The 14492-nt window shown below is 54.8% G+C and overlaps 1 protein-coding gene across 1 annotated transcript; it reads right to left on the reverse strand.

The window, feature by feature from the left end:
• Positions 1-747: 747 nt before the first annotated feature.
• IL4 (interleukin 4) lies at positions 748-2731 on the reverse strand. Its single transcript, XM_051631545.1, has 4 exons — positions 2597-2731; positions 2363-2410; positions 934-1065; positions 748-852 (listed from the first exon to the last, which is right to left on the reverse strand). The coding sequence occupies exons 1-4, from the start codon at positions 2729-2731 to the stop codon at positions 748-750; spliced, it is 420 nt and encodes a 139-aa protein (XP_051487505.1).
• Between the last annotated feature and the right edge of the window lie 11761 nt (positions 2732-14492).

A 14492-nucleotide genomic window follows, 5' to 3' on the forward strand; every position in this document is an offset into this window, starting at 1 on the left:
CAGCTCTGGCACACACTTCAGAGTTGATGGCTTTCAGAAACAGGCCCTGTTTGTGACCTTGTGTTCTCCACTCTGGCTTCTCCTGAGCTTTTTCCTCTGCTTGGACCCACTTTCCTTGTGGTAGCACAATGCTTAATCCTATAGCAGAGCAAATTCTGTTTTGGCAGTTGTTACCAGCACCAACCACCCTTGTGTCAGTGCCCTCTGCACTCCCTTCCCTGTAGCCTCATGTATTTATTGAAATTTCTATGGTAAAATAACAAAGACAATTTCTGACTTCATGGTTCTAAAGCCCCTGTTCCATTTGGGAGCTTGTCCCTGCTCAGCTCTCTGGAGTCGGCACTGTCCCTCTGCATCCTGGTTTCCAGCCCAGTCACAAACTTGCCCCTTTCCAACAGTGTGGATAGAAAATCCCCATCCTTCCCTGCAGTGTCCAGCTGTTGCCAACAGCCTGGTCGCTGTTGCTTCTGGCCTGGCCTTGGTGCTGTGTCCCAGCCATGGCCACCTCTGGGACTTCTGGTGGTGGGACAGGGCTGAGCAGGTGCTGCCAGCTGTGCCCTGCAGCCCAGTGCCCCACACTGGCACCTCTGAGCTCTTCCATATGCTCCTCTGCTCTCCAGTTTCTGGCCAAGAAATGTTTATGCAATGTCAGCAAATTTACTCAAAAAATACATTTATTTAAAGAATTATTATAAATAATATTTGACAAATACAGTGTTACTATAGCTTAAAAAACAACAATTTTTTTCACTTAAAACTTGAGTCTTTCACTAATCGTTGGAGGACTCTGCGTAGATCCACCAGGAACTGGTTCAGGGAGGTAGTGTCACCTGCTGCCACAGGGCACGGGCCCTGGAGGAGGGAAAAATGGGCATGAGAGTGGTTGTGGGGAGGGAGCTGGTGGCTGTGAGGGGAGGGCCAGTCCAGCCTTACCTGGGGGGCTGAGCTTTCCCTGCGAACCAGGCTGAGCAGGTTGAGGGAGATGCCTTCCAGGTGCTGGTGGCAGCTCCGGCCCTCCAAGGCCACTGTGGTGGCTTTGCACAAGACTTCCAGGTCGTTGTCATGCTGGGAAAAGACACGTGGCTTGTTTAGAAACGCTTTTGCACAGTCAGGGCTTTGTTAGCAGCAGGTTAAGCCAGCAGAAATAATGGTGGGTGCAAACAAAATGCAGCTGGAGCTGTCAAAGCCTCCCTGGAGTGTCCCAGCTCTGTGTGTTCATGGGCTGGTCCCTGTCCTCAGCCAGGAGGGTCCCCTCAGCCCCTGCCCAGGGTGGTGGCAGCAGCAGTGAGCACCCACCTGCTGCCAGCAATGTGCTCCCAGCGCAGAGCTGGGAGATCCTGTGCTCAGGGAGCTGCTCCCTGTGGCATCCCATGGGAATGAAGCTGGTTTGAGGAGGAAGAGGTTCTACGGCGATAACAAAAGCTGTTGGGCTGAGGTTGCCTCCATCAGGTACCTTGATCAAGTAGCAGCACCACATGGAAGGTGAGGAGCTCAGAAGTGAAGTGCTGGTGGTAATATGACCATTATCCAGCTGCCTCCCCAGGGGCTGTTCCTGATGCTGCAGCAGGGCCCTGAGGGCTCTGCCTGTCCCCATCCCTCATGGCACCACCAGACAGGTTGGGAGGAGCAGCATCCCGGGCATCTCTTCTGGCTCCCATGGCAGGGGGGCTGTGGGGGCCCCCCTGGGGGTCCTCAGCCCCCCGTGGGAGGCTGTTTGTGTCCCTCGGCTGCTGCTGCCTGTGCAGTGTGAGGGGAGGGCAGCAGCTTTCTGTGAAAACAGGAACTCTGGGGCCAGGGAGCTGGGCTTAGGCAGCGATTTTTCAGAGCAGAAATCGGCTTTATTATCTGTTATTAAATCTCCTGCTTGCGGAAGAGCCTTCCTCCGGATAACGGGCTAGAGAGGGATAGTGTGTCTAACCAGAGCTGGAGATGCTGCACGATAGGTGCGTGTGGGTGGGTGTGAGACGGTGACACGTGGCTCCAGGGCAAGGCAAGAAGCTTCTTCTCTGCCTTTCTGAAAAGCCTGAAGCCCCTGCGCGCTGCTCAGCCTCGCACTGCCCGCCCCTGCCTGCCCCTCACCTCGGGAGCGCTGGGAGCAGCAGCTGCTGCTGTGGCCAGAGGGCGCGGGGAGCTGAGGGCACCTACCCCAGGACCAGCCCCGCGCCCAGCATCGCTGCCTGGGGCTCCCCTTGTGCTCCGTGCGGAGCTGCTCCGGGATGAGCCGGACTCCGGGGGCTCCCCCCCTGCCCCCGGCATCCCCTCCCCAGCTCGGCCCTGTGCTTATTCCCAAACAAGGATAAACAAATTCAAATTGTTTTTTTTGGTTTTGTTCTCTTGCTTGTTTGTTTGTTTTCCCTCTTACCTTATTGCCCGCAAAAATATTTGTCACGTTCATCTTGTTGCAGGAAACCTTTATCAGGAGAGAAAAGGAGAGGACTGATCAGGCTTAGAGAAAAGCCCCCACGGCCCCGTCCCGCTGTGTGCCAGACACGCCGTCCGTCTGTCCGCCCGCCCGCTCCCAGCACCGCAGGCTCAGCGCCTTTCTTGGACTCAGCATCGAGAGGACCCGTCCCTGCCCTGGCGGGACCAGCCCTACCTGGCTCTCCAGCAGCGCTCCCAGCAGCTGGATGCTCTCCTGCAGCAGGATGGAGGGCTGGACCAGCGCGGCTGCTCCCGCCTGCCCGGCCCACAGCGCCAGCACGGTGAGCAGCACCGGCCCCGGGATGCTCATGGCCTGCTCGCACTCAACCCCCACCTCAGCTCACGGTTTCTGGATATTTGGGTGATCTATACCTGTGTCTGTGCTTTTCCGGACCAAACACCTCAATTTATGGCTGTAAAGTTGCTGAACTCGTAGGAAAAAAAAAAAAAAGAAGTCATTTTTTCCCTATCTGCCCTTTACAAAGTTGCTCCTATTTACTTAGGAGAACAGGTCTTTTTTGCAAAAGGCAAGATTTTCTTCTGATCTTGCATTGTCTCTCGACGTAGGAAATTTCCATGGTAAGATAAGGGGGGTAGGAGTCGGGTCACACACGACAGACGTGCGTCAGCCTCCCGGTTTGGGGATTCTGCAGTTCTCTGTATCCCAGGACTTTCTCTCCACCCTGAGCTGAAAGTGACTGAGCTGGGGAGACCACAGACCTGCTTTGCTTTGTGCTGCCTGTTCCTGCGGGCTCTCCCATCTCACACTTCAGCTGGTTATCTCCAAATCATGCAAATCGTCCCCCCTCTGTTGTCTTCTGGCTACAGCTGTTACCTTAGTCTGTGTCCAGGGAGAAACAGAGAGGTGAGACAGCCCTGCAGGGGGGACAGATTTCTTGGGGCTGGAGGGGTCGTGGGGACCTGCAGGCCCTCCTGGCCAGGCTGAATCCCCCCCAGACAGCAGGGCCCTGCCCGTGCCCCCCTGCAGGGAAGTGGGCAAGGGAGCTGGGAGGCTGTGGCATTGGTGCCCAGGAGCTCCAGCTGGGAACAATGGGGTTTGGTGACTGTGCCCCAGCATCTGGGTGAGCTGGAGGCTGCCCCAGCCCCACTCAGGAAAAGTCTGAGCAAGGCTGGGGTGAGGGGCTCCACTGGCACCCCCAGCCCGTGCTGCTGTGGGGCAACACCCTGAGAAATGAGCTGAGCCAGGAAGCTCTGGAGTTTTGTAATAACTAATAGGTATTTTTCTAACTCAAACAGCAACTTGCCGGCAGATGCTTGATAAGAGTTTACGACTGCTTGATTATTCCAGGAGCAGCCAGACTGAGAGTGAGTTTGTCTGTCTCATTAGGAAATGCCCCAGATGAAGTTAGTGCCACTGACTCAGAAAGACCTGTGCAAGGGATTTGCCAGGGGAGCCATTTTCTCCCGGCACTGCCGGCGATGGAGGCTGATAAGGGAGGGACTGGAGGGGGCTGGTGGCCAAGGGGCTGGGGTGCCCAGGGCAGCCCCACCAGGGGCTGTTGAAGGGGATGGAGGTGGGGGGTCCTGTCCCACAGTCACGGTGGTTTGCCCAGCTATCAAGGTGGGAAGCTCTAAAAGCTGGAGGAGACAAACAGAAAACTCTAAACTAACAGGAAAAAAAGTCACCTCTGAGCTGCTCAGGTTGAATCATGGTGGGAAAACTGCCTCACAGGGTGGTGGGAAAGTCAGCAGTGAAGAACAGATTCCTGCGTCCTTTCCCGAGGGTGGGATGTGGCCGTTGGCAGTGCTGGCCCCAGGGCTCCCTGGAGGGACAGCTGCAGCTCCAGCCCTGGTGCTGGGCCTGTCTCTGCCCTCCCAGGGTGGGTGGGAGGTCGTTTCCAGAGCCCCAGCAGCCCCTTCATCCCAGCCCTCCCCCGGGGGATGCACCTGCTGCCATCTTCCCTACGGAAGGAAGGTGCTTGGTTCAGAAACACACCCTCAGGTGTTCCTCTGCTGCTGTTCACCCCTCGTGCCTTGTGCTTTGAAGCATCTCCCCGTTCCACCAGGATCCTGGCAGTGCTCCCAGCACCCCCGTTCCCCACCGTGCTGACAGTGCTGCGGTTTACCCGGAGCAACCCCAAAGGCTGCAGGTAATGCCCCATTGCGTGCACTTGTCAACGTTTCCTGTGCTTATAAGGATTTCCAACATCCAGGTTGCCCATTTATTTCCTGCCCCTCTGTCTGTTCCTGCAGGCACCCCCGTGGGTGCTTCTTCCACCAGCCAGCCCCATCCCTCTCCTCAGAGGGGGGCATGTCCCCTCCGTGCAGCCCCACTTTGCCTCCCCCTGCCCCCAGACCAGGCTCTGCCCCTGACACCCTCCCCTTCATGCTGTGTATAATACTGAGGGTGCTCATCTCTGCTCCTCCAGCCCTTCTCTCATCCCGTGTTTTCCTGTGCCAGCCTCCTTGGTGCCTTTTCCTTGCTCTCCCTGGCGGGCTGGGGTGATTTGATGTGTTGGCCCAGGAGGTGCTGATGTCTCCCCACCCCACCCCCCCTGTGCCCACTGCTCCTCCTGAAGCTCCTCATCACCTGCTGAAGGTGAGAGGAGGGGAACTGGCAACAGAAACCAGTGGCACCAAGAGCTCCTTATTCAGTAGTTTATTACTTAAGCCCTGAGACACTTTTATAACATCAGTGCAAAGTTGAAATGGAAAAAAACAATAATACAAAATTAAAATGAAGACATCCAAGTACATGGTGATTTGAATATATTAACTCTGTTGTAATATAAACATTTTAAATAGAAGGAAGAACAATAATAATATTATGAATAATATTATGAATAATATTAATATTATGAATAATATGTTGTCGTGGAAAGGCAATTAGGCAGTAACAGTTCCCTAAGAATGAGGTAGCAGTAGTTTAAATATGACTGTATTCCACAGAACTACTCTTTCATAAATTAAGAATGAAACACCTTCTCTGCTGGCTTTTCCTTTTTGTTTTGAGTCCCGAGCGAGGGAAAGCTTTCAACAGCCAGGACTTTTTGGTCTTGAAATCTTTAGATTACTCAGTATAAAAAATAAGTTATTTAAATAAAATATAACAATAAATAAATTCTAGAAGTATGATGCCAATGAACACTCATTAGGTCCAAAGTTATCCTGCAGACTCCCCTGGTCTTTACAATTAATAACTTAAAAGCCCACTGACAGTATAAAAGCTACATTAAAGGTGACATGAGCAGTTCTGGGGGGCAGGCACAGCTCACCCCCTGGCCCTTGCTCTCGGATGCTGCACCTTCCCCAGCAGGGAATCGTCCCCCTCAACTGCAGTAGGAATGTGTTAGCAAAAAATGCATCATTTCAGCTGAGATTTTGATCTCCTTAGGAAGAGGTGATTATGAAGAAGCCTCCCTTCATTAAGAGGAACAGGAAGCAGATAATTTGGTTTTGGTTTTGGTAGATGCTGCAGGAGGAGGTGAATGAGTTGGTCCAGGCGTGATGCTCTGCTCCTCCTGACCAGGCAGACCCTCCTGCCAGCCCTCCTGGGGGGGTCACATCCCTCCTGGAGGGGCACATCCAGTCCTCCCCAGTGCCCACATCCCTCCCATGGGGTCACATCCCACCCCCTGCCGGCTGGAATTGGTCCAGGGCTGCAAGGGAGCACTAAGGGCATCCTCATCCAGCAGAGTGCTCTCCTGCAGAGCCTGAGTCATGTCTAGCGCTGGGACAGAAAGCCTGGGAGATACCAGGGACCTGCTGGGAAGGGGCTGAGCGATCCCAGGAGCCTGGTATCCAGCTGGGACTTGTGTGAGGATTGCACTGGGCTGTGGAGGGCTGGGGCAGAGCTGGGGGAAGTGCGTGCAAGGAGGAGCAAAAAAACAAGCCACTCTGCAAAGTCCTAATGTGAGGAGCTGGCAGCAGGAGGGTCCCCGGGCGCAGGGGCAGCGCTGGCCTGGCTGGAACAGCCTGTCTCAGTGGGCAGCAGAGGTGACCAGGCGCCTGTACATCCCCTGGGTGAAGTTCCCCAGCTGTGGCAAGAAGTTGCGCAGGTAGATCTCGTTCTCGTTGCTCAGAGAGCAGCTCTGGGGGGAGGAAAAGTGTCCCCAGGTTAGGGCTGAGAGCAGGATCAGGTCGGGGGCTTCACGCCCGTTGCCCGTGTCTCCCAAACAACTCGGCAAATTATTAAACTCAGAGTCATGAGGATGCTGCCCTGGGAGGTTTGGAAATTGTCTTCTGCTCAGAACAAGCACCCAACCCCAGCACCCATGGCCACTGGTCTGGGGTGGCCAGGGGTGCTCAGGCTTTTCTCACAGAGCCAATTATCCCACAGCACTGCCCAGGGCTGCAGCACCTGGATCTGGCCCCAGGAATATGGACTTGGTGAGTAGTGGGGGAACATCTAGGGGGTGGCACTGGAATGAGGGCTGTGTCGGTGCAGCTGGGGTGGGGGGAGGGGACCCAGGGCAGGGATGGGGATGGGACCCAGGGCAGGGATGGGGACAGGACCCAGGGCAGGGATGGGGGCTGCAGTCCATCCTCACCGTCCGGCCGTGCAGGCTCTTCAGGTTGGTGATTAAGGGCTGGTAGGTTCCCCTGCACCTGGTGACCTTGGCGAGCGTGGTGGCAGCCTGGCACAGCAGCTCCTGCTCCGACAGCTGGTAGAGGTTGGGGGGAAAGGTGATGAGAGCCACGAAGATGATATAAGCTGATGCTGCTTATCAAGGTGTCCAGGACCGGTGGGAGATTTCGAGCAGCTTCTTACACTGCTTCCATTTTGTGGCTGAAATTTCAGCCCCATGGGGTGACTCTGGCCCCAGCTGTGCCCAAAGGGCCTGGGGGGACTCAGGGGGTGCTGGCGGCAGGTCCTGGGGTGCAGCCAGCATCCAGCACCTGGTGCTTGAGCAGCTCTTGCTCGGTGACTAATAAAACTAGGTCATCACCGTGGGCTGTGCCCAGGAGGGTGCTGGCTGCGCCGTGTTCGGTATGGAGGCGTTTTGTCACCTCTCTCTCCAGCATCTTTTACCTTTCGATCGGTGAAGGCGACCTGTGCCACGCGGGTGTCGTTGCAGGGGACCTGGAGAGGTGACACAAGGGAGAGCTGTCATTAGGAGACCTTCATTACGAGGCCATCATCATGAGACCATCATTTGGAGACTGTCCCTGAGGAGTTGCCAGCCGCGTCCTCCCCCCAGGATGGGGCTCCCGGTCCCTGCCCCTCTCCAGCAGGACACAGCACAGATGCACCCTGGTTGCTGCCACCACCAAGGTCTGTTTGTCTGCAATTTTTTTCTAATAAGGCTCCTGGGAAGATGGGACCTGGGCTTGCACAGCACTCAGAAGCAGTTTGGAGAGAGTCCCTGGGTGCTATGGACCCATGCAGAGCAGGGACCCCCTAGCTGGGCCACCATGTCCCCATCGCAGAGGTCCCCTGGTTGCCCTGACACAGCTCTGCTGGTTGGACAGAGAGGTGGTTTTGTTTCCCAGCATTTTTTTTCCTGCAACATGCCCAAAGTCAGGTGGAAAACTTCACCCTGCCCAACCCTAGCAGCCTTTTGTACCACCAAGACAAGTGCCGAGCACCCAAAGTGTAGGCTGAAAGGGGCTGGGGAGCCTCAAGCTTGAGGTGGGATGCAGTGGGCTGAGGTGGCATGGCTCCTGCATGCCTGGGTGGGTGCCAGTCCCTTTGGTGGCAGTGCCTGGGCCTCGAGCACCAGGGACCATCATCACCACCATCATCATGGATAACGTTCCTCTGCTCAGTGAGCAAAGCCAAGCCGGGAGGTGTCACAGCATTTACCTGCACTCCAGAGTTGAGCTGCTGGACGAGGCAGGTGATCTCAGACAGCTCGCGTTTGGGAGAGGCAGTGGTCATGGGCCTGGGAGCAGCCAGCTGGAGCAGGGAGAGGAGAGCAAAAGCCACCTTCAGCGTGGGGACCATCCTGCCACCGCCGTCCGAGCGCGTCCGTGGGCTGGGCTGGCTGGCCAGGGCCTCTCTGCTTGGCTCCCTGGCACAGCACCATTTTTATAGCGTGGAGATGGGCTGGCAGCTCCATGGACTGCCAAATATAGGTGTCTTCCTGTCAGCTCCGGAGGGAGGGTGGGAAGTGCCATGTCCCCAAAGAAGGGCATTATGTAATGACGGGGACGTTCTGCCATCAGCCGCCATCAGCTGCTGTGCAGATCTTAATCTGCTGATAGATGGAGAGATACTGGGGCAAGAAGCTGAGAATTTCTCTTCAAGAGTTGAGGATCTCTTCGCTATCCAGGGTGGCCATGACGTGCTGCTTGTGGAAAACCAGGGAGGTGCTCACCACTTAGCCCAGGGCTTCCCAAGAGCCAAGGGAAGCCAAGTCACACTCCCATGGGCAGGGAAATCTCTCCTGCAGCTTTTCTTGTCTCTGTGATGGGAAAGACAGAGAATTACGGGCTCTTGGATGTGGGTGGCTGGATGCTTCCCAGGCTCCAGCCCTGGCTGTTGATGTCTCACAGGGGATTACATGATCCCAGCAATTACCTGGTTGACTTTGGAGGTGTCTCTCTGCCGTGTGCCTGCTGGGGGCTGTGCCCAGGTGCTGCAGGGTCAGAAATCCAGGAGGCCAAGTGACACCAAAGCATACATTTGGTTTTGCACTTGAAGGTGCCCCTCTGCCCCTGCAGCTGCCCTGGGGCCAGGGGGTGTGGGTGGGAGCATCCTGGTGCCCACTGCTGTTTCCCAGGGCACCCCCAGCACTGGCTGTTTTTCCCATTGCTGTGTAGGACACCTCCTCCCGTGTGGCCCCTTCTCCCTGGTGGTGGCCACCGTGCCATGTGCCACAGTTGGTGGTGATGGCACTACTTTGGAGAAGGAAGGGGCACAGGACTGCAGGTGGAGGGGGAGAGCTGAGCCTCTGTCAGGAGGAACTGGTGTTGCTTGGCTGTGATGGCAGCAGCTCGGTGAGCTCAAGTAGCCAGAGTCAGATTGGAAAGAAAAGAAAACCTCAGAACTTTTATCAAGATGTTAAATATCTGCAAATACAAAAAAAAAAACCAAAAAATGCTCTCGCATGTAAAGGAAGAAGCAGCTGAGGGAGTTTTCTGGCGTGTGGGTGTGTGGGGTTGCTCAGCTCTGTGGCACGTATCCTGCACTGCCCGGATCAGCACGGGGCCATCAGCCCTGTGTCCATGGGCCACCACCTCCCTCACCACCCCATGCTGGCCCATGCCACCCCACAACATCCCGTGCTCTCCCACACCACCCCACACTGCTCCATGACGTCCCATACCATCCCAGAGCACACCAGAAGACCAGCAGTAGTTCAGGGACTCAAACCACCAGGTCCTTCAGCTGAAGAGCAGATACCAGCCCTCAATCACATCCCACCATGCCTGAAGGATGCTGAGAGTGGGAATATTGTAGGGGGGAAATGTTGACTTGCCAGAAGGTCTGATTTCTTCCCAAATTCTGGACTGCCTTTTCCCAAGCCCTGTGACAGGCAGAGGTGTTGCATCTCAGTTGCTCATAACAACAACCCCCACTTGTAAATAGCTGTAAATTGTTGCATTAATTTAGGAAATGTAGAACCATTTCAACTATAACCTTTTTTTCTTTCTTTCTTCAGTGAGGTCCAGCTGTTGCCCAGCTCGTGGAAGGGCTGAACTTCCCGTTCCAAACCAACCCTTTCCCAGGTCACTGCACCTTTTGTGCGTGGGAAGATCTATCACCACGGCGGCAGGACCGGGCTGCAGAACTCCCCTGAAGAAATGGGGTTTCCCTGGGAAAAGAGCTGGTGATGATTCCTAGTCATTGATTTCCCTGCAAAATCAAAGGGTGAGGCCAGAGCCAGCTGGGAGCCTGGAGGTTTCCCATCACAGGTACTGGGAGGAAGGTGGTGGAGCTGGAGTGTGTCCAGGGCAGCCCAGGACAGGGTGTGCTTGTGTCCGTTTGTCCCAGTGTCCCTGTTCCCTTGAGCTGGGCTGCCAACTGGGATGAAAGCCATAGTGGGATACTGGAGTGGGATGCACCGTGGCCCCAGGGAAGATGTTTGTGGTCCCACCCTGCCCTGGCGGGGGGCTCTGTCAGTGGTGTGGTGGTCCTGGGGGGGATCGTGGGGCCCCGGGGGGCTGGGAGCACCCAGCTCTGCAAACCTGCTCGGAGAGAGGGTGACACCTCCCCAGAGGCTGATAAAAATCACCCCCCGAACGATTGATACGGTGACACAGGCCCAGTGCTGGGAAAAGCTGACATGAGGCAACCCGGGTGGTGTGGGTGGAAAATGATCACTGAAAGCTGGAGCCCACTTCTGAGAAATGATGTCAAGCTGGGGGCTCAGGAGAGGGGCTGGCAGCCCCTCAGGAGTGACAACGGCCTGAAGGGACCTGGAGTAGCTCCTCCAGAGCCTCTTCGGCTGCTCTGTTAAAGGTGGCGGGGACTGTGAAATAATGAGGGACATTTCTGTGTGTGCATCACCCCCAGTGCTGGGTGGGGGGAGCTGGGTGCTGCTGGCCCAGCTGCCCTTCCCCAGGGGCTGGGACAGACCCTTCCCGAGCTGGGGAAGGGGAGGCAGGGCCCGTGGTGTGAACCCAGCCTGGACTGGGGCTCCTCATCTCCAAAGCACTGGTTTTGCTTCCAGCTGTGGCCAGTAGCAGAGCACAGGTGGGTCCTGATTTAATCACCCCAAGTTGGTCCCCAACTGATTCAGAATAATGATCCAAGGGTTAATTTGGGTTTTGTGATTTTTTCTTTCCTGCTGGGGTCCTCTTGCCCCTACGTGGAGGAAAGGCAAGGGGGAGGGGGGGGGGGCAAAGTTGCACACTGGGCTGGTGCTGGTTGGACCTTTCCATAGCTGCATTGCTAGGTGGTAGCACCAGAAAATAGAGGAACCAGCTGAAGACACCCCTGGGGCAACTGAAAGAAGATTTTTTTCCTTTGTTCTGTGGCCAAATCCAAGGCCCTTTTCTCTTTTTTTCCAGCCCCAAAGCCAAGGTTGGCTGCCCACAATCATCACACAGCAATGAAGAAGCAGGGTAGGCTGGAGCTGTGGTGGGCGTGGGACAGCATCACTGGACATGGGTGGAATGGAGGGAAATCCCTGGACAGGCACAGGTATGGATTGGGGGTGTGTCAGACCTGCAGGGGCTGCAGCAGCCTTGGCAGCATCACCTTCACATTTCTGGCTCTGTAGGAGACTGGGAAACTACAGTCCATGGTTTGAGGTGGGCTGAACTGGTGCCTTTCCAGTTAAACAGGCAGAAGGTTTTCCTCAGTACCAGGCAGGCACAGTAGGAAGAGCAGTTTTCCCACCCAGGTGCTCTTGGCCATCCCAGGCTCAGGATGGGGAGCAGCCCCAGGCAGGAATCCCACGCCATTCCCAGGGTGCATCCCCCTTTTCACCTCCTGCTGTTTCCTTTGGTGCTGTTCGAGCTAAGGAGGGAGCTGGGCTGCATCACCCCTGCTTTAAGAGCTGGGTCCATCCCTATGTCTGTCCTGGCTGCTCCAAGTCCTGGGTTTTATGGAGGGACAGGACAGGATGAGGCAATTAAGAAACAGCATCAGAACCTATAGGGCCCAGTGGCTGCTGCAATGGAGCCGTGATGTAAACAACAAACTCTTCTCTGTAATTCTTGATGGCCTGATTTTGGACAACCCTACTTGACCATTGTCAATTCCAGCTTTGCCTTTATGAAATCCTCACGGAGAAGCCACAACTCTTTTTCCAGGCTGTTTGCTGTTCCTCACTTTCAGAAGAAGGTGAAGAAGTTAAATAAGATGAAGGAAAACCCAAATGTGGGTCACCAGGCAATGTCTAGCATCAGCATATGTAGTATCTCTTGGATCAGTGGCTGAGTTTACAGCCTAGAAGTGTTTCAGACCCTGTGCTGGGCTGGGCTGCCTGGTGCTGGAGCCAACCTGGGGCTCCAGCTGGGGCTCCAGAGCTGCTGCAGCCACAGAAATTGGCTTTTTCTGCATAAATTGAATTACATGGAGTAGGATGAAGCCAGATGAAGGAGCCTTTGCAAACTGCATCACATTTCCTGGTGGTGTATTCTTGCAGTAACTAGAGAATCAGCCCTGGCTCCTGGCAGCTCACCCCGGGAGGGGCGGTAGTAAATAAACTGTCATACTGAAATAGATGAGAAATGATATTTAGTCTGACATTTAAATGCTAGCAGAGTTACAGGGAGACATTAAGTGATTAAGATGTTGAAAGCATCATCTCTGTTTATTGCTTTGGTTTGTGGTATCTGTTTGTAGATAATAACATCTCTTTCTATTTATTTATTTTATTTTTAATTTTTAGGGCATGCAAAACCTCTCTGCCTGAAGCCTGGTGTGCAGGATCTGGGGCTGGGCCTGCCTGGGCAGGGGCTTGATGCAGCTGTAGCTCCTGGGACTAGCAAGTTCCGTGTGCTGTAAGTCACTTTTTTTATTTCAGGTAGGTCAGAAAACAGTTTTGCTGGCAAAAAAAAAATTTTTAAAAAAATCATTTTCTCTGAGTTTTTAAGCAGCCAAGGTGCTTTGGGCCAAGCAGGTGTCTCAGAGCAGCCTCTCAGCAGAGCGCCCAGTATCAGCCTCTGTGAGGAACACTGATGGAGCATCAGGAAATTGAAGTATTGGTTTCCCACTGCTGATACAAATTCCACTTAGAAACAAGGTTGTTCAAACAGGAATGTCTCTCAGGCCTTTTCAGGAAAGTATTATTTCTAGTGAAAGTAGTTGGCACCTTGCTTGTGAAGTGCAGATAAACCCAAAATGATTTCCTGGAGAACCAAATGATGTGGCATGAAGGGATGAAGGTCACCTGCAGGAGCCCTCTGCCTGCTGCTGCCCCCCTGGCTCGGGGGGCTTTGCCAAGGCTGGGGCTGCAGGCAGAGCAAACCCCTGAGAGGGGATTTCCAGCCCACAGACCCATTCCCAACACTTCCCTGCAGAGGCTGGGAAGGCACTGGGTACCTCGGAGGGTGCTGGTGCCTGCTTGGCTGTGAAATCTCCAACCCGGGCAGCCACCTGGTCCTTGGCTCTTGAGCTCTCTGCAACCACACTGACTGTTCTGACAGCCTTTCAGGTTGTTGGCAGTGCTCAGTTTTACTTCTTATATCATGGGCTGAGGGAGTGTCTGCTTGTGGTGGTGCCTCCCCTGGGAAGGGGTCTGGGTGCTTTGCTGCACGGAGGACGGGGGCTGCCAAGCCGCTCTTCTGCGCTGGGAATTGCCTCAGCTCCACCTGGTATTTTGGGTGGAGCTGAGGCAAAAGGGAGTTTCTGCACTGCTTTGTCACCTGCCCGAGGACTCACTGCACTGAGTCTGTGCCCAGCTTGTCTTAAAATGCGTTTGGTTCTGTCCTACAGATGGTGTGAACCTCGTGTCGCAACGTGTCTGTCAGTGACGGCGACAACCCCTTCTCCTGCTTCTCTGCTCCTCTTGCCACCCTCACCCCCAGCCCTCCAGCTGCAGGACGGGGCTGGAGAGGACCAGGCCAGGACCACAGGCAGCAGCTCGGTGGTGCCATCACCCGTGTGCCAAGGTAGGAAGCTGCCTCGGAGCCGGGATGCCCTTGGTGTCCCAGCGCCCAGCTGCCCCGGCTCCTGCGGGTGCTGCTCCAGGCCCAGCCATCCTCCCTCCCAAGGTGCCCAGGGGCAGCAGCACACCCTGGAAGTGTTGAAAGCTTCTCCTATCCTCCATTCAAAAGCTCATCTTCCTTTTTGTTTCCCACTCCACAGCAAACCACGGGGCTGGAGGAGTCTCTGCACTGATGGCTACGGAGGAGCCCGTGGGGCATTCAAATCACAGGTGTGAAAAATAATCATTCTGTGGATTATTTCTTGTCATTTTAATAGTGACACTTGACATAGAGGAGATTAGTTTCCCACCACATTTTCTGGGTTTTTCCTAGAGTTCTGGCAAAAAAGTTTAATCCCCAGAGTGTGTGTGAGAGGATAAACTTTGTATCTGGAGAGCTGAGAAGGGCTGATTTAGGCAAAAATGTGCCCAGGTTATAGAGGGACTGCAACCCATGCTGGGTTGGGGAGCTGCTTCAGAAGAGAATGTAACTCTTCATGAGCTGGGATGTATGTGTCATGCTAAAATAAACAGGTAGTGCAGGAAAATTTGAAAATTGTGTCATTT

Source organism: Apus apus, chromosome 13 (genome assembly GCF_020740795.1).
Source record: "Apus apus isolate bApuApu2 chromosome 13, bApuApu2.pri.cur, whole genome shotgun sequence".
NCBI classification, from domain to species: domain Eukaryota; kingdom Metazoa; phylum Chordata; class Aves; order Apodiformes; family Apodidae; genus Apus; species Apus apus.

Coding starts and splice junctions, on each gene's coding strand:
- IL4 (XM_051631545.1), bottom strand. CDS start 2,731: ATGAGCATCCCGGGGCCGGTGCTGCTCACCGTGCTGGCGCTGTGGGCC. Junction 2,411..2,596: donor GAGCGCTGCTGGAGAGCCAG/GTAGGGCTGGTC, acceptor CTCCTGATAAAG/GTTTCCTGCAACAAGATGAA. Junction 853..933: donor GGGAAAGCTCAGCCCCCCAG/GTAAGGCTGGAC, acceptor TCCCTCCTCCAG/GGCCCGTGCCCTGTGGCAGC.